Genomic DNA, 26156 nt, shown 5'->3' on the forward strand with positions numbered 1-26156 from the left:
ATTAACATGAATGCCCTATGTCTAATGCTAAAATGGCTTTGCTGTAATTGTCGATATAGTACGTTTGAACTGCGTGCTTAGTTAGGATAACATTCAGTGAACAGATGATGGGGACCCTGCTGATTATCAACACTCACTGTCTGTGGAAAGGAGGAGCCAAGCTCAAATTAAAAGGCGGTAAGAAGAGGATTAAAACCACAAGCCAAGAAACACACATGCTTTAAAAAGGTGACCCGGGAAATGGCCGTGCTAAACAGCACCTGGAAAATATAAATTAGTTAATAGAAAAGTTTGAATATGTATAAAGTCTGTGAATAAGCATCAAGTTGATGCAATAGAATTGGAATGTAAAGGATGTTTCCAAAACAGCAGGGGTGCTCTTGGCAGAGTGCCAAGCACCCAGCCGTTTTAACCCTCTGCTTTATTGTCTTTGTCTCCTATTGTCTTTTTTATTAAACCTTTTAAAATTTACTAGAACACTGAATGTCTTTTTTCACATTAGACTTATTTGTTTTTAAAATATAGATCTCACAGAGACAGATCTAAATAGTTTAATCAGTTGTCAATTCTTAAAATTAGCTATTAGTTTTTTCTAGGCACAAAAGAAGCTCTGAGTAGCTTTTTTCAGAAAAATAATTTCTGTAGGCAGATTTTATTTTTTATTAAGTATTAATTAATGCAAAGCTAGCACGCATCTTAATGCCCAGGTAGGTTTGGGACTCTCTTATGAGGGTCTTTCAGTTTTTTGTGCTGTCCTTGCTGTTTAGACCTGGAGAAAATTTTTTTGTTTCACTTTTTGTCTTTGTTACCGTATTAGTTTGCCAAAATAGTTAAATGAAAAGGAAGAATGTTTTGAAGTAAGAAAAACCAATTTCCAGTTATATAGAAAACTAAACCACTGATATTTACCAGTACATCAGTCCATATTAGTTTGGTAATAATTCTTTGCCTGAAAAGTTTTACTTGCTTGGCTACTTCCTTTGGGACCAAGAATTGACTGAAAGAGAATTTCAGTAATTGCACTGCTTCCAAGGACTTTGAACAACATATGATGGGGAAAGGTTGTATTGTATTGCATTGCATTGTATTATCCAGGATTTCCTTTTTTCAAGAGACAGGGAAGAGCAAGCTAACAGTGTGTTAGTGCTGAGTCACTTATGTGTCCAGCCAGAACTACTGTCATACTTTCTGAACCTTCTTCTGGCTTTATTTCCATGAAAGGGAATGTTTGTATGGTTAAAAGAAGTTGAGCCTGCCTCTTGAGATTCCAGAAATAGCAGTATTTCTTTTTTTTTCAAGAGGAGGGTGTAAGTGTGGCTCTAAGGAGTTTTGCAGGTTCTGTAGATGTTTTACCAAAAGCTTGAGGAAGAAATGGAGTCATTCACAATTAGCTGTTGAACAGTCCAGCATGTGGCAGTTCAGGTTAAAAACCCCACCAGTTGTGTAGTGAGCACTGTTCAGTTCTGGGACATTTTCTCACACTGGATAAGGACTGGTGTACAACAAAAAACAGGAAGTTTTACTTGGCTGCATCACTGATGGAATTATTCAGCTCGAGGAAATGAAACTGGTGCTGTTTTCCATGTGATTTTCAGATGACCAAAACCAACGTGGCAGAAAAAGACAATTCAGAACAAAGCACTGTTTTGAACATTGCACCATCCTTACACAGCACTGCTCCCACATCCCACTCTGGATTTGGGCAATAAAGAATTAGGGAAAACTCAGACCAAAGTATGATAGAGTCCCGTTTCAGACACCATGAAGAAATCAGTTCAGTAATCCCAGATAAAAAAATTTAATCTTTCTATAGAAACAGTGCACTGTTTTACAAACGTGATCATTTGGTTTCCAGTACAGCAAGTGTTACACAGAGCCCCCCGCCCCTCCCTGGGCCTTTTGTCTGGAAGGTAAGAACTGAAACACAAAAGGCACCAAGCAAGAACTTACTCTAACAGAACTTCAGTATGACAAGACAGAGCAGAAATGATTACGATGTTAAATATCACCCTACCAATCTGAACCATTATTTAAAATAATTAATTTCTTAAAAAACAAATTTGGTGTTTGATTCTCAGTAGTTATAAATCTGTAAAGGTTGAAATCAGCACTGCATGTTGAGTTCATTTACAATGGTTTGAAAAAACCTGCAGCCTTTTACACATGGTTTGTACAGGTTGGTTTGTGTGTTCTTAAAAAAGTATCAAAACTGTAGAACTTTCATATATATTTACATTCGTCTGTTAGTTACAGTGTTATCACATACAGCCTTTCTCAGCTTTTTTCTTCATGCACACAGTGCATGGATTTGTAGAAAGAGCTTCATACCTTAAAACAATAATGGGATATCTCATTTTGTCACTGCCTTAAAATCTAAAATTTGGAATAGAAGGATGCTTGATTAATTCTGTATTGACTGTGTGAAAAATGAGGTTCACATAACAACTGTGCAGGCCGTGAGGCATTTGAGAGTATGTATAATGTCTGTAATGCATACCAGGGCTTTACAAAATTTTTTCTTTCTTTTAGTCAAGAATCAGCTTCCAGCTCACATTACTCTGTAAATTTATTCTAAAATAAAGGAAAACAAAAGGAAAAAAAATCCAAACCTACTCAGCCTGAGTTTCTTCTACTCAAATACAAAAGCTTGGACTGCCATAAAAACATGAGGACGATTTCTCTGGGATTTGGTACAGTTCAGGGAGGTACCAGTCCATTATGCAGTGGGAGGTGTGTGCTCACTTCCCACAGAATTCCCAGGAGACCGAGATAAGAAAAACCAAGTGTTTTTCCTGCCAGGTGCAGGATGTCCCAGCCATAGACACTGGAAAGGCTGGGTGTTTTTAACCTGCTCTGGCTTCCTTGCCCATTGTGCTGTGCTGCTGGAGCCCTGCTGTGGGCAGCTTGCCATGGGCAGGACTGTGGAAGAGTTCTGTGCGTGCCACAGCAGCTCCTAAACTTGGATTTTTTGTCAGCATGAGCAGGGGACAAAGGCAAGGAAGTAAGGAAGTGACTTTTGTTTGTTTTTTTTCCTGAAAAACCAGGGCAAGCACTCACTTGGGAGTGCTGGAAAACATTTAGATTTACATTTAGAAACAAATGAACAAAAAAACCAAGCTGTAAAAAAGCAACAATACAACACAAAAACCCTGGGTGCTGTAGGAGTTTCTCCTGACTGAAATGCTGTAGGCAATAGCTCTCCAGTTAAATGCACTGCATGGATTCTTCATGGACATACTGGAAAATGTAAAAGCAGCCCTTAAGAGCCAGGATGGGAATCAGGAGCTGTTTGTTATGGAGTGCTTCACTGGTCAGCTATCTTACACTACAGCTCTTTCTTACATAGTATCTTTAGATGTCAAAGCAAACTTCTCAAACATCCTGTAAAAATGCAATTATCCCTAATTTTCATAAATGTAGGCTAGTAGTTTTAAAATATATGTGTATATTTTTATATATATGTATATATTTATATGCCTATATATCTATCTTGTCCAGATAGATATATACACAGATAATCTATGCACAGCAAGCCAAACATACAAAAAATAAATACTCTCACTCCTCTACTATATTTACAGAACAGAGTTTATAATCCAGATTTTGTTAATAAATATTTCTAAACTGCCTGTACAGAATTTATTTTACTTATGTTGATGGATAGCCACAAAGCATATTCAACATATTTACAAAATATCTATAAATATAGTCTTAAAATAAAGCAATAGCTACTGAACCTTCAGCCTGGCTGGTTATGTACATTGAGTTAGTAGCTCAGCTGTTGCTTATTCACTATCACAAATGGGTAGTGCAACAAGTTAAAATGTGTATAAAAGATTATACATACAAAACTCTCACATCCTTTGGATGTTTGCAGTTCATTATAACTTTGTGGTTACCCTTCTGCAACATAAATAACGATCAAAAAGAGGAAGCAGGTTCTGTGGTCCAAAGCAGATTTGTTCAGTGTTCAGATGATGGGAGCAGCATCTTCATCCTCATGGCAATCCATCATCTTCTAAGCTTAATGCTACACGCTGGGGAGGAAAAAAACCACACTTTTGTGAGCTGTGATACTGGTGCTAGCTTGTATTTCCTGTTAGAACTCTCATGGTTATCCCTGCTGTACTGGTGACAAGTCCATTCTAGATAGTGGTTTTTTCCCTCCCCAAATGAGGTCACTTGCTCAAGTGTTACTGAAGAGTGCTGGGAAGTTTCCTGCCCATGTATGTTGGATAAAATTCCTTGTAAGGGATGGCAGTTTCTCCAGTGTGATCTTGTGTGGGACCTTTAAATGACAGAGGACATTATCCACCCTCCTGTCTGCCTACACTCATTACTCTGGATCCTCCCGCTCTCTTCTGAAAATACAATTTTTCAGAAGAAAATTGCCAGTGCTCCTCTCCCCAGGGATGCTGCTCTGATGGAGGATCTTTTTCCTTAACTTCTAACAGAACCTCATTCACTTCTCCTTGTGAGAAATGTGACTTTTCTTTATACTGTTACTGTCAAGAAAATGTTCTCCCTGGTTTGTAGAGAAACTCAAATTTATCCTTACAATAGTTTGGACACTTGGTAGCAGCCTAAGCACAGATATAATGGAATCCAGTGGAGGATGAGTAATCTCCTGTCCCATCCTGAGGGAACTCTTGGGGCAGCTTTACATTTGTCAGATTGGTAGCTTGATTAGGACAATTATTCTTCATTTGAATGGAGTATCCGATCCAGAACACTAAATTCTAAGACAGCTGCATGGGCTGCCACAAGTTTGGGCTTCTGCCTAATCAATGATAACAAAAAAGTTCTGTTTTTTGTCATTATGTGGCAAATAAGCAACATTAATCCAGATTCTGTACTGGAACTTTCAACAGAATTAATCCTCTCCATCAGCCATCTCCTCAGGTACTTACTGCTGGGTACACGTGTCCAATTTGGGCAGTTCGCCCAATGTGGATTTCGTCTTCATCCTCCTCTTCTGTTGTCTTCCTATAAACTGGATTATCAAAATTCATGCTTTTAGTATTCTTCCGTTTCCAGTTTCTCCAGATGAGGTATCCCCCCATGCACAGCAAGCCAATGACCACTGAGGAGAGGGGAGAGAATGGGCTGTTAGGCAGGCCTGGATCTGCTGGCATGTTCCCATGTTGGCAGCCATCCTCATAACATTTTCTCAAAGCTGGGCTACTTTACCCCAACAGTTCCTGCACTCTTTCCCACCCCACCCCTGAGAACTGGGGGTTTTAAATACAATACTAATGTATTTACTGTGGTAAATATAGTATTTTGGTATTGCATTTTGGTGTGATCTCCTTCAAAGGTTAAATCCCATCTCCTTACCCACTGGAATGACAATTCCAATCACAGCTGCTGTCACAGTTGAACCGAAGCCTTCATCATCATTTGCATCTGTAATTACAGAAGTGTTCTGATCATTTAACTCGTTTGCTGCTTTTAAAGGATGTTTTCTGTTAGTACCCATGCTGCTCTGCTCAGCAGAAAGCTTTTGCAATTAAAGATATATATAAAAGATATACATATTATTATATGTAAGATATAAATATTATATATAAATATATATATATATTAAAGATATACAAAAAGTTTCATAGTAAAATGACTCTGGCCCCACGGAGCAGTGCACACAGATGTGGGCTGAGCTGAGCTGCTGCTCCTGAGGAGCGAGGTCCCTGCTGGTGCAGCACTGTCAGAGAAACTCTGACCAGAAATGGGTGACTGTGCTTGGGCCTCCGATTTTCAGGCACAAAAAAGGAGGCCAGTTTTAAAAAACCTGACATTTAATGGAAATGGAATGCAGGGATCAGGGGATGGTGAATAGCAGTCCTAAAAATCCACAGCAGAACACTTTCTAGTACTGACACAATTAATGACTCACTGAGCTGTCAGAAAAAGAGTGTAGTTCAAAGCCATCTGAACAGTTTCTCTGTTTAATTTTTCCCTTTTTATTATTTACAGCTGAGGAGTTAGTGAACACATCTATCCCTCATTGCTGCAGCCTGCCCATGCAAGGATGGTCCCAAAACTCAATAGTGTACTTATAAGAGAAAAAAACAATTGCAGGAAAATATAATTTAAAAAAATTCAATATAACCTTTCAAGTTCTATACTTTAAAATGTTTGCTCTGAGCTCTCATATAGCTTATCAGTAGAGAAAATTTACTTTTTCTAAAATATCAGGAGTTGCAAGAGGAGGAACTAACTGTTCTTTTTCTTTTGATACACCAGTTCATGCAACTTCTAAATACTCCCCTGTGGCAGGCTGTTCCATCACATAATTATTTACTTAATAACGAGCCAGACTCTCTCCAAAGTGGACAATAAAAGCACCTTGCTTCCATGACATAATAAAAAGGTAATTACTGCACTTGAAAGAAACTTGCACAAAGAGAACTGAATGCATTTTAGCCTTCGGACTGAGCTTCCTGCACAGCACGGTTCTACAGACAGGGGCGGTGCACTGCTGCTTTCCACACGTCATGGAAAAAGTGAAACATTTGTGGTTATCCTGGGCTGACTTTCTGCCGTTCGTATCCCAATTATCCGTTCTGTTTGTGCTGGTTATTGAATTCTGCTCGTTTCAAAGCGGCTCCGGAGCGAAGGGGAGGGACAAAAGAAGCCGCGGTTTGTTTTGAGGAACAGCGCTCACCCCGCCCCGCTCCGGCCTGTGCTGTTTGCTGCACGGACACAGCGTTTAGTTATTGTTTAGCTGGCTGAGAAATTCCCCGGACGGTGTTTTCCTTTTTCCTCGGATCTTTCCAAGCCTGCTCTGGACTGCAAACCCAGACAAAGCCTGGGAGCTCCCAGCTGTGGCTCAGCGGGGCCTGGGCCTCGGCACTTTCCAGCGCCGGAGGGACCGAGAAGAGACTGAGCTGCAGCCCACGGCAAGGACTTTCTGAATTTGCCGTCTCTTCCAACAGCGAGAGGTTTTATTGTTTAATAATATTATTTTTTTTATGCTTGTTGATAGTTTGCTTGTTAAATGAACATTTTTTTCCACTTTTCTGCAAGGAAATCTTTCCGGGAACCAGCTGGTGGAGGGGCCGCTTAAATTTGCATTTTAGAACGATTCCATTCGGAGGTTTTCTCCCAAATTTGCCCTAAACCAGGAAAAAAATTGCCCTAAGGAGGGGGAAAGCAGCATTTTACTGTTTTTAAACATACATGTCTGTTTGAGGTCTTGCAGAGCAAAATCTCCTCTCTGGACTAGATTTTTTTTTGACCAGCAGTTCAACCTTTGTGCTGTGCTTTGGCAGCAGGACCTGGAGGAATTGCCTGTTAGCTCTGAGATGGAGGCTGGTGTTCATTGAGGAGAGCCTATCAGTGCTCTCCTCTGGGGTGCTCTTCTGATAAATAATGCAAAACTTCAAACCTGTGTCATGGTGAGGCCACATTAACACACCAAGCACGGCCACACAAACCAGAAACAGCTTGTCTTGGGCTGTAGTGATTCCATGTGTCCAGCAGCACTAAAGATGCACAGGGGCAAATTTTCACCCAGAACTTGTGCTGGATCACATTAATAAGTAAACAATTAAAATTGGTGAAGCACATGCAGAATCATCCATTCTGCTGTCTGCAGCACTGAAGCTGGGATGAGCCAGTACTGGGCACAAGGCAAGGGCTGATGTGAACTCTCAGGGCTGTTCATGTGCCTTAATAAAAGCTGATAAAAGTTCCTTGACATGCCAGGTGATGGAATGACAGCAGCCATCCTAACCCAGGTGCCTGCAGAGAGAAGCTGATGTCTCCTGCTGTGCACCAGGGTGTGCCTGCACCTGACCCCTCTGGAATCAGACATTAGGTCAGGTCTCCCACCAGTGCATGAGAAGTGATATAGAAGAAGAAAAGGAATGTCATTCTCTTACAGTGCTGTGATAAATTGCTGTTTCCTGTGGTCATTTCAGAATCTATCAGGATGGATGTGGTGGAAGGTAAATGAAGACTGGGGGTGGTGATTGTAGCTTCTGGTACAGCTTTGGGGACAACTTCAGTGGTGTCATTGGCACTGCCAGGTCCAGCTGCAATGGTCGTGGTGCCATCAGCACGGGACGCTGTGGTTGTGGAAACCACTACAGGAGTTGCAGTGGTTGGGAGATCTGGAAACCAAAAGCAACAATGAAATTTGGGTAAAGCAAGTACACCAAACCAATCACAAATGGTGAGAAAAATCTAGGAAGGACTCTTATGTTTAATGAAGAGAAGCAGAAACCAAATTCCAATTCTATTTCCCAGGCAGTTAAACTATCGACAGTTCTCTGCCTAAAGCTACAGAAATTATTTCCTGAAGTCAAGCTTGATTAATTAATACTAATTAAAAAAGCATTCTATATTAAAGGCAGCTAAGAAGTTCACAAACTTGGGGAGTTTTTGAGAACCTCCTAAGATTCTGAATTTTAACCAGGAACTCATTGCATGCTAGGAAAAACTACAATGAAACCACTCATCTCTTCAGGATATTATCAGCAACAACTGTGGCCTCTCCAGACCTGATACCTCTCAATAGATAGATATCTAAATATCTAAATATATGTAAATATATTGCACATATACTTATATATATATATATATATATATACATATAAGCATATATTGCATCTATAGATTAAATAATATATCAGTAGATGAGTAATCAATGTTAATGGTTTATTGACTATTCACACTTTTACTGCTGGTCCCTAGCCCTTTTTCCCCCCTTCCTGCTGTATCTTTTTCTGGTTAAGCTTTCCAAAATAAGCAAGCTTTCAGCAAAGGACACCACAGTGATGCTGGGCTCAGAGGGCAGCAAGGAGTGGAATACAGAAGTTGGTGTTTGTGTTTTCACCATCAGGAAACATATTCACTCTAAGTATGATTTTGTTTGGACAGTGAAATGGAGATGTGATTGTTTTTACCTTTGTAGCATTTTTTCATGTCAGGACCCAGCCACATATTGTCAGGACAAGCACAGGTGTACTTGGGAGAGTGGGGAGAGATCTGAGGTGCAGGAAGACACAAGTAGTCACAGCCTCCGTTTGGCTGGGGGCTGAGCTCACAGGAATCTGGAGCTGTTCAAGGATGGAAGAAAACACGAGTTATTTTTCTAATTAATTATTTCTTGCCCTTGGCAAAGAAATATCAGATCCTCTGAAAAGACCTTCTCCCACTCCCTACCTCAATTTATCAGGCTGCTCAAGCATCTTTCCAGTTTGTACGGTGGAGTGGAACCTTACAAAGTACAATAAAAACTTCCCAAATACATAATGAATGGGAAGCATCACAGTGACAAGAGTAACTCACTGTTATCAAAGATGCTAATTAAACAGCTATTAGCAAATTGCAGATTCTTCAATAAATGCTGCTGCTGAATTAATTATGCAGGAACTTCAAACATTAGGCATTGATTTCCCATTATTACCTGTGCATTCTCTCTCATCAAGAACTATCAGGGAGCATTTCATTTGCCAGCTAAAACAAACCTGATTCAGGGCCATGACATCCTGAGGACACCTCTTACCTTTGGGCTGCTTTAATTCATGAAACACCACGATGTCATGAGGGTTATTGAGATTCTCTGCCAGGATGGAGATGTCCAAGCCATTGAGCCTGTTTGCACTGAAGATCGCTTCGTTCTCCAGGTCAGTCCAGAACACTCTGTCCTGCAGGGAATGCACAGATTCCTGACCTGGCCTGCTCAAATGCTACTTGAGTTGGATTAAACTCCAGTAGTCACAAAGTCAGTGCCCCATGTTCCTACCTTGGGGCACCTTTTGTTCATGCTACTTCTGTCTGCAGCTTTTTTCTATTTTGAACAATGTTCAAAAGCTCAGCATTCCTACAAGTTTACAGAGTGCTGTGTAATTTTGAGTAGCTCTGGGAAGGTAAGGTACAGACAAGTTGCATCTGTGTTGTTTCTGAGCTGCTTAAGCTGGGGTAGATCTTGAGCAAAGGGCCACACTCTGTACTAGAAACATTTGTTACCTTGCTGATTTTTTCCTCCTTTCCCAAGATAATATCTGCATTAAACAGGGCTCTGTGAAGAGGCCAGTGCCTGGAGCACACCTGAAAGCTGAGCACTTATTTCTCTTTTATATTAATATCTTTTGCATGTCATAGTATGACTGAAGATACAGAACTAATGGTGGAAGAGGTACCCAGGAATCACAGTTACCAACAGTTTAAGTGCTTGGTCATCTGTGTGTGCTGCTGCCTCCTAAACCCATGTGTATTTCTGTAAGGAAAGCTACACTACTGGACAACAAGGGCTTAGCAAAAAAGTGCTTGGCAAAAGCAAAAGGGTTGTCTGTTATTCCACCCAGCCATTAATACTGGGAAGGATGGAGAGAGGTGAAATAACCTAAGAGATCCTTCCTGATGCTGCTGATGGGGATAGCACTAAAGGGCAACAATGACCTGGAGAAACCTATGCCAAAAATTAGATGCTCAGATATCACACATTTCACATAGGAGGAATAAGTGATTTAAGGATGATGGTTTTCCTGAGCCAGAAGCCAACTGGACCTTTCTCTGCTACAGCTTACTACAGTGAGTGCCAAAAGTTGAAGCCTTTGTTCCCCTGATCATTTAATGCACTGGTGCTGCATTAGGTGGAAGCATCAGGTAACACTTTGCTCTTGATGAAGGGCTTTAAAAACCAATTTCCCTGCTGAACCCACACGAGGTTAATCGGTTTCTGTAGCAGTGACTGCCCTCACCGAGCTCTGTGCTGTGCAAAAGGCAGAGCCTTTAATCAGGAAGAGCTCTGAGACCTCTTACAGGCTCAAGTCTGCTCTGCATCCATTTTCCACTCTTACCTCAAACACTGCCAAGCCAAAAGGATGGCTCAGATCATCCACAGAGGAGATCAGAACTTTTCTGTTGCTGCCATTGAAATCAATGCAGGACAGTGAATGCAATTTGGAGTCTACCCAGTAGAGACGCTGATTCAGCAAATCTGGAAAGTAAACCATAATGAAGCAAAATTAGACACAACTCTTGCAACTATTTTGCTCTTGCCCAGCATGTTTTTTCCTGCTGGCAGCATGACTAATCTCTCTATTATTTGGCCTTTTTTTTTAACAGTAGTTCTGATTTTGAATCAGTGCCCAGATATGCTGGGATGAGACCCTGTAAATAAGATTAAAAAGGAGGAACATTCTGCTCTGTGTGTTGGGAATGCCTGACTGACAGCCTTGTACAATGAGGTTCTGTTGTTACCAGGAGCAGCAGGGGAGCAGCAGTTTGGGCTTCCCAGATTCTCTCCACCAGTGCCTGAGTGAGAAGCTTCATCCATCCCAAGGTTGTTTGGTCCTTGGCCTCTTGCTGGAGAACAACTACTGGAAGGAGCTGTGAGATTCACACATTTTCAGTGAAGAAGAATCCTGGGCCCAAAAGCCCTTATGCTGCAGGCTGGGGGAATCTGCTGGTGGGGACAGTCCTACCACAACCAGCCAGGTTTGGGCAGGTAAAAGTGGGAGGAAAGGATCCAGTGTTATTTGGAATGCTAAGCACTGCATTTATCTTTCTAGAGCAAATTCCCTCATTTTGGATGGGATTCACTGAACAGAATGCAAGTGAAGTGGATGAGAGCCAATAAAACAAGTTATATAATGAAATAAGTCATTAATTAATTTCTTAATTACTAAATGATAACATTATTTGTTCACAGCAGTAGCACTTCAGCAGTATGTAATGGCAGCAGCATTTCCTCCTCCATCCTTCCTACAGCCACCATTTTCAGAGCCAAGCAGAGAACCTCACATCTACATGGTGTTAAACACACAGCTCCAACTCCAGAGCAGGATGTTCCCTGCTGCTCCATGAAACCTCCTTCCCACTTTGCTGCTTGGTGTGGTGCTGAGAACCACCACAGCTCTCTGAAGGGTTCCATTTGCCCTGAGCAGCTGGGCAGGCAAGGAATGGTGACAGGGAATGGGTTCTGCAGGCCCTGTTCCTTTCTCTGATTCACTGTGTATCATTCATCAGTTCAGTGCGGGATCTTGACACTGCTCCTGCAGTGAGACAGCCCAGGTACAGAGACATTTAACACCAAGGATTCAAAAGCTTTTCAGTCTTCTAGAGGGTTGTCACAGCTCTGCATCCTCCCCCAAAATTTTCTCCTGCCTTAAGGCACAAAGACAAGCAACTTAAGGCTCCTGCAGTACAAGGTTCTGACTGCAGCAAGACTTCCTATTTGTGCTGCTGAAATAAGGGAACTCACGTTCGTGAGCAGTAGTGACAGACCAGTTTAGGATTTGTGTGTACAGGTGCCTTTGAGCAGTTATGATTTTGTTTTTCTGCTCAACAATAAAACCAGATTTCCTTCTGGTTAGAAGTAAGCAGTACTGGCAGTAGCTCTGCCCTGGGCACTTACCAAGTGTGATGCCATTTGGCCACTCGATGTTGTCGGTGACCAGCACCTGCCGCCCCACCCCGTTCAGACCGGCCTTCTCAATCTTGGCTTTGTCTCCCCAGTCAGACCAATACATGAACCTGAGAGGCAGAGGTAAGAAAGCAATAACCTGGACTCCAGTTAAGAAACCTGCACTTCTCACTGCAGTAGGAGATGCCCTAAGGTTCTCTCCTTATTACAGCACTTAATTCTGCTGGTGGAACCACATGCAGTTCTCCCACTGGGGAATCTGCACAAAACTTGCACCAGAATGCAGCATCTCACCCCACTAACTAACCCCTGGACACTCTCCTGCTGTGCCTGTTAGGTACCTGGCATTCACTCATCCAAACAGCCCAAACACAAATCAGACAGGCTGCATTTCCCAGCACAGCCTGTGCCAAGACCAGCTCAGGCCCACTGAACACATGAACTGGCTCTGAACTGTCTTTAACAGGAGGGACCTTGCCAAGGGTTAGTTAAAGCATCTCCACGGTCCCATTGCAGGGTATATCTTAAAGGGCATCTGAAGTCCTGGTGAGATGAAAACTACCCCCAAGTTTGTCAGAAGGGCAAAAAGACGAGTGGAATGTCTCTGTTGGCGAAGGGGTGTTTGTGGTGTTCACACCTACCTCTGTGTGGGATCCACAGCGATGGCTCTGGGCTCACTGAGGTCACTGTTGAAAAGTGTCCTCCTCCTTCTTCCATCTGCAGTGGCCACTGAGATGGTTTTGTTTCCAGAGTCTGTCCAGTAGATGTTCTTATGGACCCAGTCAATGGCCAGTCCCTCGGGGGAGTTGAGCTGGCTGTCGATCAGGATCACCTGCTCGGCTGTGTCACTCGCTTTGTCGATGTAGGCGCTGCAGGGACAGGAGGTCACAGAGCTCCCACAGGGCTCCCACAGCTGGGCCCCCAGGGCAGCCTGCCTGACACAGGAAACTCATGGTGCTCCTGCAACCTTCTGCTTTCTCCTACAGCCTCCTATTTACCTTATGGTAACATTATGGTGCTCCTGCAACCTTCTGCTTTCTCCTACAGCCTCCTATTTCCCCTTTCCCATATGGCAGCATTTCCACCACAGGGAACTGTTCCTTTCATCCTTCTACCTGCTTCCTACTGTAACTGTACAATTCAGGAAAACATTTGACTTCAGGCATGTTAACTTCAACAGCACTGATTTATGGGATTTATGGACATTAAAAATACAATCTCCAGGGCTCTGCTGAACAGAGTTGAACTGAGCATGCAATAATGTGCTTATATGTACCACAGAATTAGGAGCTGTGTAGCTAATTGTGATTCATCAAAGAAATTCATGAAGCTGCATTAATTTGACAAGTTATTTCACTAGATACAAACAAAATGTTCACTAAATATTAGTGGCAGCCTCAAAATCTTTCAAAATGATAACGAAAGGCAGCAGACTCCACATGGATGTTTGATAAGTAACTGAAATGTTGCTCCTACAACCACACAGACAATTCTGCTCTCACTATCAATTCTGCTGAGTGAGCTGAATTTAATTATTCTGAGTTTGCAACAGTGTTTGTAGAAACTTTGTCTGGCTCTTAGAATAACTCAGTACATCTTAAAACAGTTATAAAACAGCAGGAAGTTTCTGTCCCTCACCCCAAACATTTGAAATCATAAGATGCTTCACATCCATCTTCACTGCCCATCCTGCCTTTGCTCATGGAATAAGAAGGTGAATTGTATGGGAGCTGAGTTCTCCAATATCGGATTAGAGCCTTGGAACCGAAATGTCTAAACCCAGGAACTCCTGACAGTTTTACAGTCTGCAGTCAGGGCTGGAATGGCCATGCACAGGCAGCCTGGATGACCAGCACACTGCTGCATCTTCCCTTCAAGAATGGTTTTGGTTTGCCTCTGACCCAGCACCACAGGAATGGTACCTCAGGGCTCTATGGGCATCTGGCAGTGCTCCCAAGATTCCAGTATTCCAGCAGGACAGTTGTGTTCCCTGCTTCCTGCCTATGCCTGCACAGGAGGGAAAACCAAGGGGCTCCTGCAGCTTCCACAATAGACGGGCTCAAGTACAAGTGACATTTCAATTCTCCCACTAAGTAAACACTGTAAAAGTACTGTATAGTATTTATATATCCCAAAGGAGACATCAACAGGACAGGATCTGGAACGGCAAGTGAGGTGACCATTATGAAAGATGGGATCTCATGCCAGCAATTACCTCCTGCATCACAGTTTTCACCTTGCAGCAGCTACTGCTGGTCAATACCCAGCACAGCCTGGGCATATATCCCTGCAGGGCATGGGAACTACCACAGCCTGTAGAAACCCTAGCCTGGCTCCCATGTGCTGCCACCAGTCAGCCTGTGCCTGATCATTAGCTGAAACCCAGAGCAAACCACTGCAGCAGCTGTATCAATGTAGCAATAGCAAATCAGAATATACACGGGGGATTTTCAACACATAAATGGAATGCTTTTTTGGCTAAGGACACTCACAAGACCCAGCACATAATAACTGTGATGGATGCCATAAAAGCAGCTGAAGGAGTGAGAATGAGAGCTACAGAACATGGACTGTGGTCAGGTGCTGTGAATTTAAATCCAGTCTACCAGAGACTATAGTGGGCAGCAGCTTGTGTCTGTGTTGCTGCCTCCTTGCTCCCACCATTTACCTGCTTTGTGGCCTCCCATGAAACACTTAGAGCATGGCAGCAGCCTTGGCCCTGCTTTGCAGCATCCATATTTCAGGAAACAAGAGCCTACATTTAACTGCATGAGTGCAGCAGAATCTGGTATTGATGAAAAGTCACCCAGTATTATCAAAGAGAGAACTGCACAAGCCTCTGATGTCTTTATCAATTCCCAAAAAAGATTACCAAGTCTGGGCCACAACAGGAAATCCTGTGAGGGCACAAAAGCCTTCAGGTGCTCTGTACCCTGCACTGTTTTCTGGACTGCTTAAGGGGATACAGATGGAATGCAGCTTTGGGAAGGGACCAACATACACATCCTCTCTTACCTGTAGATTTTTCGGTAGAACAAGTCACACCAATATATTCTGTTTGTTGACACTTCCACATCCAGTGCCACCACGTTCTTCAGCATGGGAATGATACGGGAATAGTCCCTTTTCACCAGGTCTATTTTACGGACCTCGTGGCGATTGGTGAAGATCAGGTACGGGCTCTTGCCTACCACAGAAAATCAACACATTTGTCACTTCAGCAGCTGTCCCAAGGGCTGGGTTCAGCTTTCATTTCTCAAGCAACAGTGGAACTATCAGTCACTGATAGCTGTGTTTGTACAGAAGCTTTACACCACACTGGAACCAAGTGGAAACGTGCTCCAGAGGCAGGGCTGTCACATGCAGGCACCCCTGTGGTCCCTGGACACATTCTGGCACTGGCCTGTTCTGCTAAGCCACAAGCAAAACTCTGGGGAATGGCCTCATCTTCAGGTCATTTTAGCAAAAAATCCTGGGCCAGATTTTGGTGAGTTACAGCTGGGAGGATGGAGGGGTGGCTCAGCTGCCCTGTTTTAATCAGGATGTTTTCTTTCTTTCAATACTACTACCACTAAATGTTTTTGCTGCACTGTTTTCAATAACACCTGTCAAGAGACTTTCTTTTCTTGTTTCAGCTTCAAACAGCCAAGTAGTGACTGCAATCTTGCTCTGTACACTGTTAAAATATTCTGAGCTGCATGATCAGTAGTTCTTGCCTAGAGACGCATCTGCTGTTGCTGCAGCAGCTCTGTGCTGCTCACAGTGAAATGTCTCTGCTTGCTTTGCGTGTTTCCTTTTGTTTCCGTTCCCCTGCCTCAGCCTCATGAGCGTGTTTTCTTAGCGGAGCTGTGCTGTTGAGCAAGCAGTTTTCGTGCCTGTGGCGTTGTCTTACCTACAGCTTTGCAGTTCTTGGACAGGGTGTCCATCTCGTATCCTTCGTAGCACTCACATTTGTAGTCTCCCTTGTAATTAATGCAGATCTGGCTACAAGCGTCTGGATTCTCACATTCATCTATGTCTGAAAGGAGTGTTTGAAACCCATCAATAACTTGAAATCAAACCATCTGTGATGGAGCAATGCTCAAGTGAATATAATCACGTCTCTCTATGGTGAAACACAAGGGACTGCTGTTTGCATGTCAATTACCTCCACACGTTTTTTTATCCAGAAGCTTGTATCCAGGCGGGCATTCGCACTCGTAACCAATCTTCAAATCTTTGCATATGTGTGAGCAGCCACCGTTGTTCATCGAGCATTCATTGACACCTGCAATACAGGTGATACAGAGATCACCTATAATATAGGGGATACACAGATCACCTATAACAAATGGGGGCCTTTAGTTGTGAGACTGAATAAAATTAAGAGATTTCCTCAGAAATTTTCCCATTTCTATCAGTTTTGGTACTGGCCCTATAGAGCACAAGTGCCTTCAGAGACAGGAAGCCTCCACTGTATCACTTTCTTGCTCTTTATTATTCCAAAGCAATGCTGGGGGATCATTTGGACTCAAAGCTAGTGGCTGAATGAATGGGGAGCCCTGGGGATACAGCGTATGTGAGTCTCTCATCCCATCAGAGAGCTGCTGCTTTGAGCTGTTCTGCCACATGTGAGAAACTTCCAGGGGACCGAAGGGCTCTCTCCAGCATACTCCTCCTTCCCCATGCGCTGGTTCATGTTGACTTTTCTGAACAGTCTCTCTGAGCTTTAATAATTCATGCTGGGGGACTCTCATCTCCCAGGGGCCAGTTATTTTGAAATACTGTACTATTTTCCCATCTAGCTCCAAGGAACAATCTATGTGAAAAATTCCAGAAAACACTGAAGTGCAGTCTGTCAGAGATACTCCATTAGCAGAGATACAGTCCTCCCACAAACATGTCCCCCACAACAGTGTTTGCTGGCAGCCCCCAGTGTGCAATTTATGAAGCAACAGCCCCCAAACTCTCCTGGGGCCTTTTGTAATCCAAGGCCACCTCTCTGATCCTGCTCTCAAGTGCTGAAATGAAAAACAGAATAAATGGATCCTTGAAAGTAGAACTGAATGAGAGGCTGGGAAAAGCTGGTTTCCTGTCAGAGAAAACATTTCTTGTAACTGACCTACAAAAGGTGAAGAGAAAAGTTCTCCCTTTAAGGAAGACTGCTGAACAGGAACTGTGGGATTTCAGGGATAGTGGACTCAACAGAACAAGGAAAACTGATTTGCTCCAGTCTATAATGCAATTTAAAGGCAAATTTTTCATTTATCTTTTACTTCTTGCTTCCTTGCACACTGCAGGTGAGCAGCACAGCAGAGCCATTAAACCATTGCTCTTGGAAGAAAATGGAAACAGCCACAACCCAATTAAGTCAGTAAGACTGGGAAAACACCATGCCAGAAGGAATCCATCTCAGCTCTGGGATGCTTTTACCTTCCTAGCAGGTACATATAGAGACAGAATATGTAATTAATGGAGCAAGTTCACCAGGCTCTGAGAAGGTGTCCACAGTCCCATTGTATGTTGTCACTGTTCAGTGACATTTATGGATGGAAATCTCCTATGCCTACACTTGCAGGGGTGTGTAGAAAATTGGGTCATCAACATGCACAACTGCTCTCTGCAAAATACTGCAAAGGCTCTTTTGATTAACAAGTGAAGTCTCTCTCAGGTGATTCCCATGGTTTCAGAGGTGCTCTGTGGAATGGATTTAGGGGCTGTAAATCAAGTGCTGGTTCACTTGCTGCACTTCTCAAGAGGAGCTGAGGAGCAGCCTGCAGAGCCAGGCAGAACTGTGGCAGCTGCTGCTCTTCACTCAAACTTCAGCACTACATTCCCTGCCTGACTAAAATAGCCAAGTGTTGTCCTGCCTTCTGCAGTGCTTTTCTGGGGGACTCTCAGAGGGCACTGCAGATTTTAGCACAGCCGAAGACACACTGAGCTGGGGAGCACCTCTGCCTCCTGTGGGGATTACCTGTGTGTGGGCATTACAGTCACAGCAACCCACAGCACTGCACCCTTTGAGAAATATCTTCCCCTGGGGAATCTTCTCTGCTTCCCAACTCCTCACTGCAGCCCAGGGCTGCACCAGTCATGGCACCACAACCACTGGGTTGAGCATCAGCCCAGCTGTGCCACTCCCCAGTCTCCTATGACAAACCAGGCTGCCAGCTTTGTTGGGAGACCTCCACAGACAGCTGCAACACCCACTCAGAGAAACAGGAAGATGTGGATTAGTGGAAGAAAGCAAGGGGACACTGGAAGCATGAGGTAGGAGCATCTTCACTAGGCATGCACACGCTATTGCTTGTCTAAAATGGGGAGAGACTGACAGTTCTTCCTGAACAGGAGTTATTTAAGAGGCAGCCACTGAGCTCCATGATGTCATGGAAAGAGTTGTCTGTTGGAGACATCTCTGCTCTGGGGAAAACAAGAAATGTGTTTGAGTAGTGCTGCAGATTGGGGCTGATGCCCACAATATCTGGTGAGAAAGGCAAGAGAAGGGCACAGCTCTGTGGCCTGGGCTCTGTTCCCTTGGCTCAAACAGCCCTGACTCTCCTGGCACTCCTACAGCCCAGAGCTGGCAGGACACTGCAGAGAGCAGCCTGCTGCATTGCTGAGAACCAACGTGTACAACCCGGAAATGGCTGAAGTCCTCTCTCAGGGGCTGCTGCCACTCTACATGCTTTCACCTTCAAAGCATGGTCCCAGTGCTGTATTTTTATGGTGTTATCATCATCATCTTAGAACTCAAGGGTAAGTTAGGCAATGCAGCTAAATAAACTGGTCTGTGTTGTGGAGGACACTAGTATTTGAGGAGAGGGGGAATTCCTCATCCCTAGTCCCGTGCTCAGTTCATACATCCCTTCAAGAATAAAAACTGAGTGGAGAAGGGCACAGTTCAATCTTACAGATGATCAGACTAAGCTAATTATATTCATATGAAGGGTGATGAGAGAATAAAGGCAAGGAAAGAGGAGCAGAGTGAGAAATAGCATTAGCAGCTACATGTGGTTACACTCAAAGCTGTGAGCACCAGATGGAGAAGAGGGGAAGCAGTTACAACAGGAGCAACACGTAGAAGGCAAGTACTGTACCACATTCTTTCAGAGGCTCGTCAGACCAGTCCCTGCAGTCTTTATGTGAATCGCACACTTTGCCTCCGTCAATGCACTCTCCACTCTTACACTGAAACTTGCTGGGACTTTCACATGCTGACTCTGTCATGTTGGGCAAGAGAGGAAAGCAACTGAAGTTAGATGAGGCTCGTGACAACAAACAGGCTGACATAAAGCTCAGGAGGGCATCATTAGCAGAAATGGGATGGGATTAAGCAAATGAACATTGAGCTTGAGCATCATGCAAGGAACTTTTCGAGTCATGCAGTCTGCCTGGTCAGCACAATCATCTCTCCCAAGCAATCCCACTGCCAGAATGGCTTAAAACTGTGCAGGAAGCAGCTTGGCACAGCCCAGAGGAGCAGCAGAGGCCTCTTCTCTTTGCAGAGGCCACACAGCCCTGGCAGCTTTACCCCATGGAGTACAAAGAGCACCTGTACCCACCTTGGACACAGCCAGCCTCGTCACTGTTGTCAGGACAGTCGTGCACCTTGTCACACTGCTTTGCTCCATGGATACAGGTCCCATTGCCACACTGAAATTCATCTGGCTGGCAGGTCACCAGAGCTTTAAGACAACACATTCAAGCATCAGCCACACAGAACTCAGTCACTTGTGCGGTACTTATCAGGCATGTCCCTCTGACACTGCTGGGGTTGCATCCTCTGTCAGCAAATGTCAGAGTATCGGCTGCTGCCATCAAAGCAAGCGAGCCACTGTTCTCCTGTGTCCCTCTGCTGTCCCACATCACCTCTACATCCTTGGGAAAACAGCATCAAAGCCCATATGAGGACACCCAGTCAGAACACACCCAGTGCCGACAGTGAAGCTCCTCAGGTGACAGAACAAAGCAAGCAGGCAGCAGAACTCCCAGCAGTGGGGCAGCTCTGGGGGCTGCAGTCTCTGTGAGGCCAGCTGGAAGTGTACAGTGACACTGGGTAGGCAAAGGGAACTGCTCCTCAGCTCTCCTTCCTTCAGAAAAAATTACATTTCAGATACATTTCAACACATGATCAGGCTAAGGCCCAGGCAAGAGACCTGTAGTGACTCTGCCAAGGCAGCTTGGTCACAGCAGGGATGAAGGCAGCAATGAGACACAATCACCAGGTTACTGAATGCCCATGAGCCAACAGCCCACTGGAAGGCAGAAGAGCTCCACTCTACTGGGGTGTTTCTCGGGCTTTCCTGCCCTGAACACCTCTGCAATATCAGCCCAGTTTTCATACCTGAAATTTATTTGTCCAGGTCAGATTTTAACAGATTCAAACCAGACCTGATAAACAGCAAAGCTGGGGAAAAATATCAAACCAGACAGCTGCAGTGAGCATGCTGAAAGCAGTCACATTTCCCTCTCCTAGTTACAATGAATGAGAGACCTCCCTAGCTGGGACCAGCCCTGTGCTGACACAGGGTACAGGCTCCTCATTCCTGTGACGTATTTTGCAGCTTCCTTCTGAGGTGCCCATTGGATGTATTCTTAAAATCCTCTTACAGCAGCACACCCTGGAGAGCTCCTGATTCCAGCCTTTCCATGGTGTGATTGTGTCCTGGTGTGGTCTGACAGTAAATCACTGCTTCTGAGCAGTGAAGGGAGGCCAGCACTGGTGTTACTACATGGGAGGTGAGAGTTGTCTGCAGACTTCCCTGGACAATTTGACACACTGGTTCTAATATAAAAAATGACTACTTTCAGATAACCCAGGAAGAGCTGCAGACATGAAGTGGGCCAGCATCAATACCATAAAGTATCAGTTGCACAAAGACTCCACATTATTGGTGAGTGCATCCTGCAGGATGCAGGATCCAGGCTCATGACTCCTTCACTGGACTTAGTTCTAGTGCATCTTCAGCCAGCAAAAGGCACCAGAGACAGGAAAAGCCACAGCTGCAGGGCTGGTGGGAGAAGGAAGAAATCCTGTCATTAGAAATACCCAGTGTTCACATGAGGAAAGTTTGGAAATAGCGCTGCTCCTTGGAGAGAAAAGCCATATGCACTATATTCATAAAAAGCTGCAAAGTGAGAAAAAAAATCCCAAGCAATAAGCACAGTTATGGGACCAGCTGTGCTGCCACGTTTCAGCTAATAAACCCAGACACAGGAATGGGAAACCTCAGTGGGACATCAGCTCCAAACTAAGCACGTGGGATCTGCTGCTCTACCAAATGCAGAAATATGAAGGGGGGAAAGAAACAAAGCAGTGGTCTGTGAGAGTCACAGACCACAGGTCTGGAAGTGGCACCAAAAACTCCTGCAGGGAGGCAGAGTCACTTCTGCTTAAACTGTTCCTGGCATGTACAGCCACCTGCCTGGGGAAGCCCTGACCATGGAGAAAGCTCCCTCCTCCACAGGAAACCCTGACTTCTGCCAAGCTAAACCTTGGCCACTGCAAGGCTTTTCCTATTACCTCACTGAAAATTCCTTTGCCACTATTATTTCTTGTCTTCACCCTTAACTTGAAAACCAGTTTGCTTCACATTTTCTGTAGTAACTTCTATGTGTGGAGGTAGGATGGGATGGTCCTCCATTTCTGACTATAAATATTAATCCCTCACAAAAGTGTAACATGCAATTAAAGCCAATGGGGTTTTGTCTTTTCTGGAGCAGAAACAGGTCTCCAGTTTATCAAGTAAATCTGCGTGACAACAGCTACAGATTTGGATGACAGCTGTTATAAAACTTATAATTGTCTTCAATTTTAATCTTCAAAGCTCTTCTAAAAAGCAGTTATAGCTAAATGCTGAGAACAGAAAGGTTTTTAATCCTAAAACGAATTAAAATTAAGGAGAATTTTGTAGGAATTGCAAAGACAATGTTGCACAAGCACCCCAAGACTGAGAGAAAAATGACAGCACAATTCTTAGCTCTGTTGCTACAGAGACTGCAAAACACAGATGTGGGGCTGTACTCCACTGCACAAAGCTGTTTCAAGAACAGACAGAAGTTTGGAGACCAGGCTGGGTTCCCTGGCTTACTTCTCACTCCACCAGAACTGTGGAAGTTCAGATATTTGAGGAACAGCTTCTGAGCCTCATAACAGACATCTAGAAAAGGCAGATACAATAACGGCTCTTACTGATTACAAAGGCATTAAAATGCATGTATGGTATTTCTATTTTTTGCTGCATTTTTCAGGAGAATTCCATGTTATCCTGAAGTTGAGACACTAAACCATTTCAGCCCCACAGGCAGAGCTGACAGCAGGTTCCCATTAAGGCCATTCCCAAGGCAAGGCAATAACCCAAGAAGAGGGAAGAGCTGTGCTGTTTATTTGCACAAGATGTTCAGAAAATTGCTGTGCCTAATTTGGAAGGTTTAAATCACTGAAATCTCAGTAGTTTTACAGCCATCTCCTCTGCAAATCAAATACAAAATAAATTACCAAAGCCCTGCTAAATTACCAGGCTCCCTCAAAGAGACACACTTCCCATTTACAAATCCTGAGCACAAAGCTGCCTCTCTCAAACTCAGCAGGTATATTCCAGACTCCAAACCTGAGCCTCAGTTTCTTCTGGGTTTCTGGTTTTTTTTTTCCCTTCCTCCCTAAAAGAAAAAATCCCAACATTTGCAAAATGCATCAACCCCATTTTATAGATGGGGAGACAGAGGCAGGAAAGTGTGAGGTCAGGTCTCAAGGGGTCTGTTTTCTTGCTGTCAGTTGTAAGCATTATTTATTCCTCCTCCTGGATGCCCTAATGCACGTTGCAAAGGACATTTTAAAATATAACCATTCCAGATTTGGAGACTAATAAATCTAACCTAATGTTCGTTTTATAAATATACATATATACATATTTGAATATATATGCTATGGAAAAAACCCCAGCCACCCAATGTTCTCAATGTTCTCCTGAAATAACTCATTCCCTCCTATTTATTTGCTGTCTCGCTGCCAAAACCTGTTCACCAATTGTCACCCTTCATTTCTGCTCTACTCATTTTACCAATCCAAAATGTTTATAACAAATGATGGGTGATGGCCTCATGACTTTTTTTTTAAAGCATTAGCTCCCATCCCTCTGTTTATACTATACATACCCCACATGATCCCCATTTTCAAGAAAAGATGTAGTGGTGGGGTTGGTGGGGTCTGCAGTTTTAAGTCCAGCCAAGGGGCCCATGTGCCATCCCTGTTGCTAAGGGGACAGAGCTGTGTCACACACCTGTGGCTCTCTGCATGCGCCATGATACTGATCTCAAACAGAGAATTTCTGGGGTGGAAAAGAATCATAAAAGTCCCTAAAGTCTTCAGTCTAACAGATGAGAAGTGACACTGATTTTCTGGAGCTCCCAAATGTCCCTTTCTTACTGCAGACAGGTGCACCCCAGCAACAGCTGCATTTAGGATGGGGAAGGAACATTAATTTTGGCTCTGACCCAGCCAACACGTCAGCTCCACGAGCACTCAGTGCTGTGAGGTCTCCTGGTTGCTATTTCAGAGAATGCCATCCATGCAGTGTGAATGGCCACGGGCTCACACCCTGCTGTGGCCCTGAGGTGTAACCAGAACCAGGCACTCTGTGCAGAGGAGCACTGAGGCAGGTGAAACAATGGGGCTTTGAATCCCACTGTTTCCCAATCCACAGGACTAAAGGCAGCAGAATCAGCTCACATGCTTGTTTCTCCCAGGTAGAGAAACTGTACATCGTGTTGGACTGAGATTTTCTGGAAAGAGACCCTCATTGTGCTAAACCTCCAGTACTCAGAATTCTCTCAATTCACTTCAGCCACATTTCCTCCTTTCTCCACTGGTTGTCAGCACCGTGCTGTGCTGCAGCGGTGTCCAGCTGCATCCTCTGCCCTGGGAGCTGCCTCTGGTGCCTCTGGAAGTGCTGTTGGCTGAGGCTGCTCTGCAGCTCAGGAAGGCTGGTGGAGCTGTGCTCCTTCAGACCTCTCAGCTCAGCAGTCTGAGCTCAGCTGGACATGGCTGGTGCCTGTCACACCAAGGAAAGAACCTGGGGAACAGTGAGCCCTCTGCCTCAGGAAGGTTTGTGGGCACAGTCCTACTCCTCTCATCCAGCAGAATGTCAAAATAAATGGAGCCTGTAAAAGACTTAAAACATTTCAAGTTGAACAGGGATTGAAATTTAAGAGGCATTTCATCAGAAAACACCATCAGTGAGCTGCTCCCCTCTTTCTCCACTTGGCAATAGAAGGGAACACACCTTTCCCTCTCCTGAGCTGTCCAAATTCAGTCATGCTCTCTGGTTGCTGTCACTGCAGGGAATCTATTCTGTGGGACAAAGATCAGTTTTGCTGGAGTCCCCTGTACCAGACACCAGTTCTTCACCTTTGCTTGTAACATGGCCCTTGCCATTGCCTCCCGCTTTGGAGGGGACACTGCCCACAGGAGGTCTCAGAATGGAAACAGGTACAAACCACTCGGGCTGCCCAAGCCAGCAGTGCCCATCTCCAGCAGCTGTGCTTCTGCATGGCTGTCTTTAAATTGAGCCAGGAACCAACTTTGTCTCCTGACTCAGCAGTCCCTGTGATCCTTCAGACCCCAACACTACTGCCTGGGCACCTTCTGTCCAAAAGCTCTGTCAGCAACTTGAGCACTTTGGAGATGAAAGAAAAACCAGCCTACCTAATCCACCCCTCCTTGGGAGGGGTTGACAGCCTTGTACACAGCAGCCAAAGCTGCTCTCTTCATAACAAAACATTTTTGGCTTCTGTTCAACTCTTGCCCCTCTTAAGAGTCCTTGGCTATTTTAAAGGCACAGCAGCTCCAGGGTAACCTGTGGCTCATCCCCCTGCTCTCCTGCAGTGCAAGCAGTGGTGTCCAGGATTCACTACATCCTCCTCTTGTTAAAGAAGCCTCTGAATTTACACCTGCTTCTCTGCCTGGAAGAAAGTCTGATCCCAGCTCCTTAAAGGCTCTCCCACACAGCTGTTCACCAGCCTGGCCTTGATGTTGTCATGGGTATAAAAAGATGGTGCTGGCAAAAGTGATAAATTTCCTTAGATACCTTGCAAAAATCCCTGGGTTTGCAGCTGGTTGCTGCCTTCCTCCCCAGAGGTGGCCCAATGTCAGAGCGGCTAAATATAAACAGCTATGTAAATATTTAATTTCAATCTTGTCATTATGAATACTCTAGCAAAACATTTTGCTCTTGTTTTCTTTCCCTCCTCAGGTAAGTGACCAGCTTGAACAGCTTAGTGGCTAAAAATGGATGAAACATTCAAAATACCACACATACCAACACCAGCATGTTAAAAGCATAAAGCCTGCTGAAAAGAAATCCATTATTTATTAGCTCTGTGCCTTTATCAAGCCAAGCTCAAAGTGCATTTCAAACCGGATTCTTCAGAGGTACTTCTCTTGACTGCCTTGTTCAGTATACTCCAACTTCAGAGGTAGAAAATGAATTTTTTTTTTTTCTGTTGATCATATATTCCCTTTAGCATAGCAGCTTCTAACCCCCAGGCTGTGACCCCATCATGCAGCCTGAGGGCTTTGAACATTTTTCCCGTTTTTCACTCCTTGTCTTTCTAGTGAAACAGATCTCTTCTGAGGCACAGTACCATCCAACAGCTCTTACACCTCCTCTATGGATTCTCAAGGAAAAAGCACAGCAGGGGCGTGGAACACAGCTGACCCTGCTGGGCTGAGCACCCAGCCATGTCATGTGGGACACAAGTGCTCCTTGTCTGGCACAGCTGCTGCTCACACATCAAAGCCTTG

General features: G+C 44.3%; 1 protein-coding gene and 1 long non-coding RNA gene across 4 annotated transcripts in view; one reads left to right on the forward strand and one right to left on the reverse strand.

The window, feature by feature from the left end:
- Window positions 1–1782: 1782 nt before the first annotated feature.
- LRP8 (LDL receptor related protein 8) overlaps window positions 1783–26156 on the reverse strand; it is a 172479-nt gene continuing 148105 nt past the window's right edge. The window contains exons 6-19 of one of the 3 annotated variants that reach the window (XM_015636256.3): window positions 19918–20040; window positions 19453–19575; window positions 16524–16643; window positions 16269–16394; window positions 15392–15563; window positions 13018–13245; window positions 12368–12486; window positions 10809–10948; window positions 9512–9653; window positions 8910–9062; window positions 7884–8114; window positions 5338–5406; window positions 4911–5083; window positions 1783–4037 (exon numbers count right to left, since the gene is read on the reverse strand). In XM_015636256.3, coding sequence (XP_015491742.1) covers window positions 3999–4037; window positions 4911–5083; window positions 5338–5406; window positions 7884–8114; window positions 8910–9062; window positions 9512–9653; window positions 10809–10948; window positions 12368–12486; window positions 13018–13245; window positions 15392–15563; window positions 16269–16394; window positions 16524–16643; window positions 19453–19575; window positions 19918–20040 — 1958 coding nt within the window. In that variant the 3' untranslated portion in view covers window positions 1783–3998. Of the gene's footprint in view, window positions 4038–4910; window positions 5084–5337; window positions 5407–7883; window positions 8115–8909; window positions 9063–9379; window positions 9654–10808; window positions 10949–12367; window positions 12487–13017; window positions 13246–15391; window positions 15564–16268; window positions 16395–16523; window positions 16644–19452; window positions 19576–19917; window positions 20041–26156 lie in introns of those variants that run through there. The other 2 variants (XM_015636257.3, XM_015636258.3) reach the window with 2 other exon arrangements.
- LOC107208175 lies at window positions 5078–26145 on the forward strand. The gene is made up of 3 exons (XR_001523120.2): window positions 5078–6941; window positions 17656–17799; window positions 25606–26145. It is a non-coding gene; the product is annotated as an uncharacterized LOC107208175 (long non-coding RNA).

Source organism: Parus major, chromosome 8 (genome assembly GCF_001522545.3).
Source record: "Parus major isolate Abel chromosome 8, Parus_major1.1, whole genome shotgun sequence".
NCBI lineage: Eukaryota > Metazoa > Chordata > Aves > Passeriformes > Paridae > Parus > Parus major.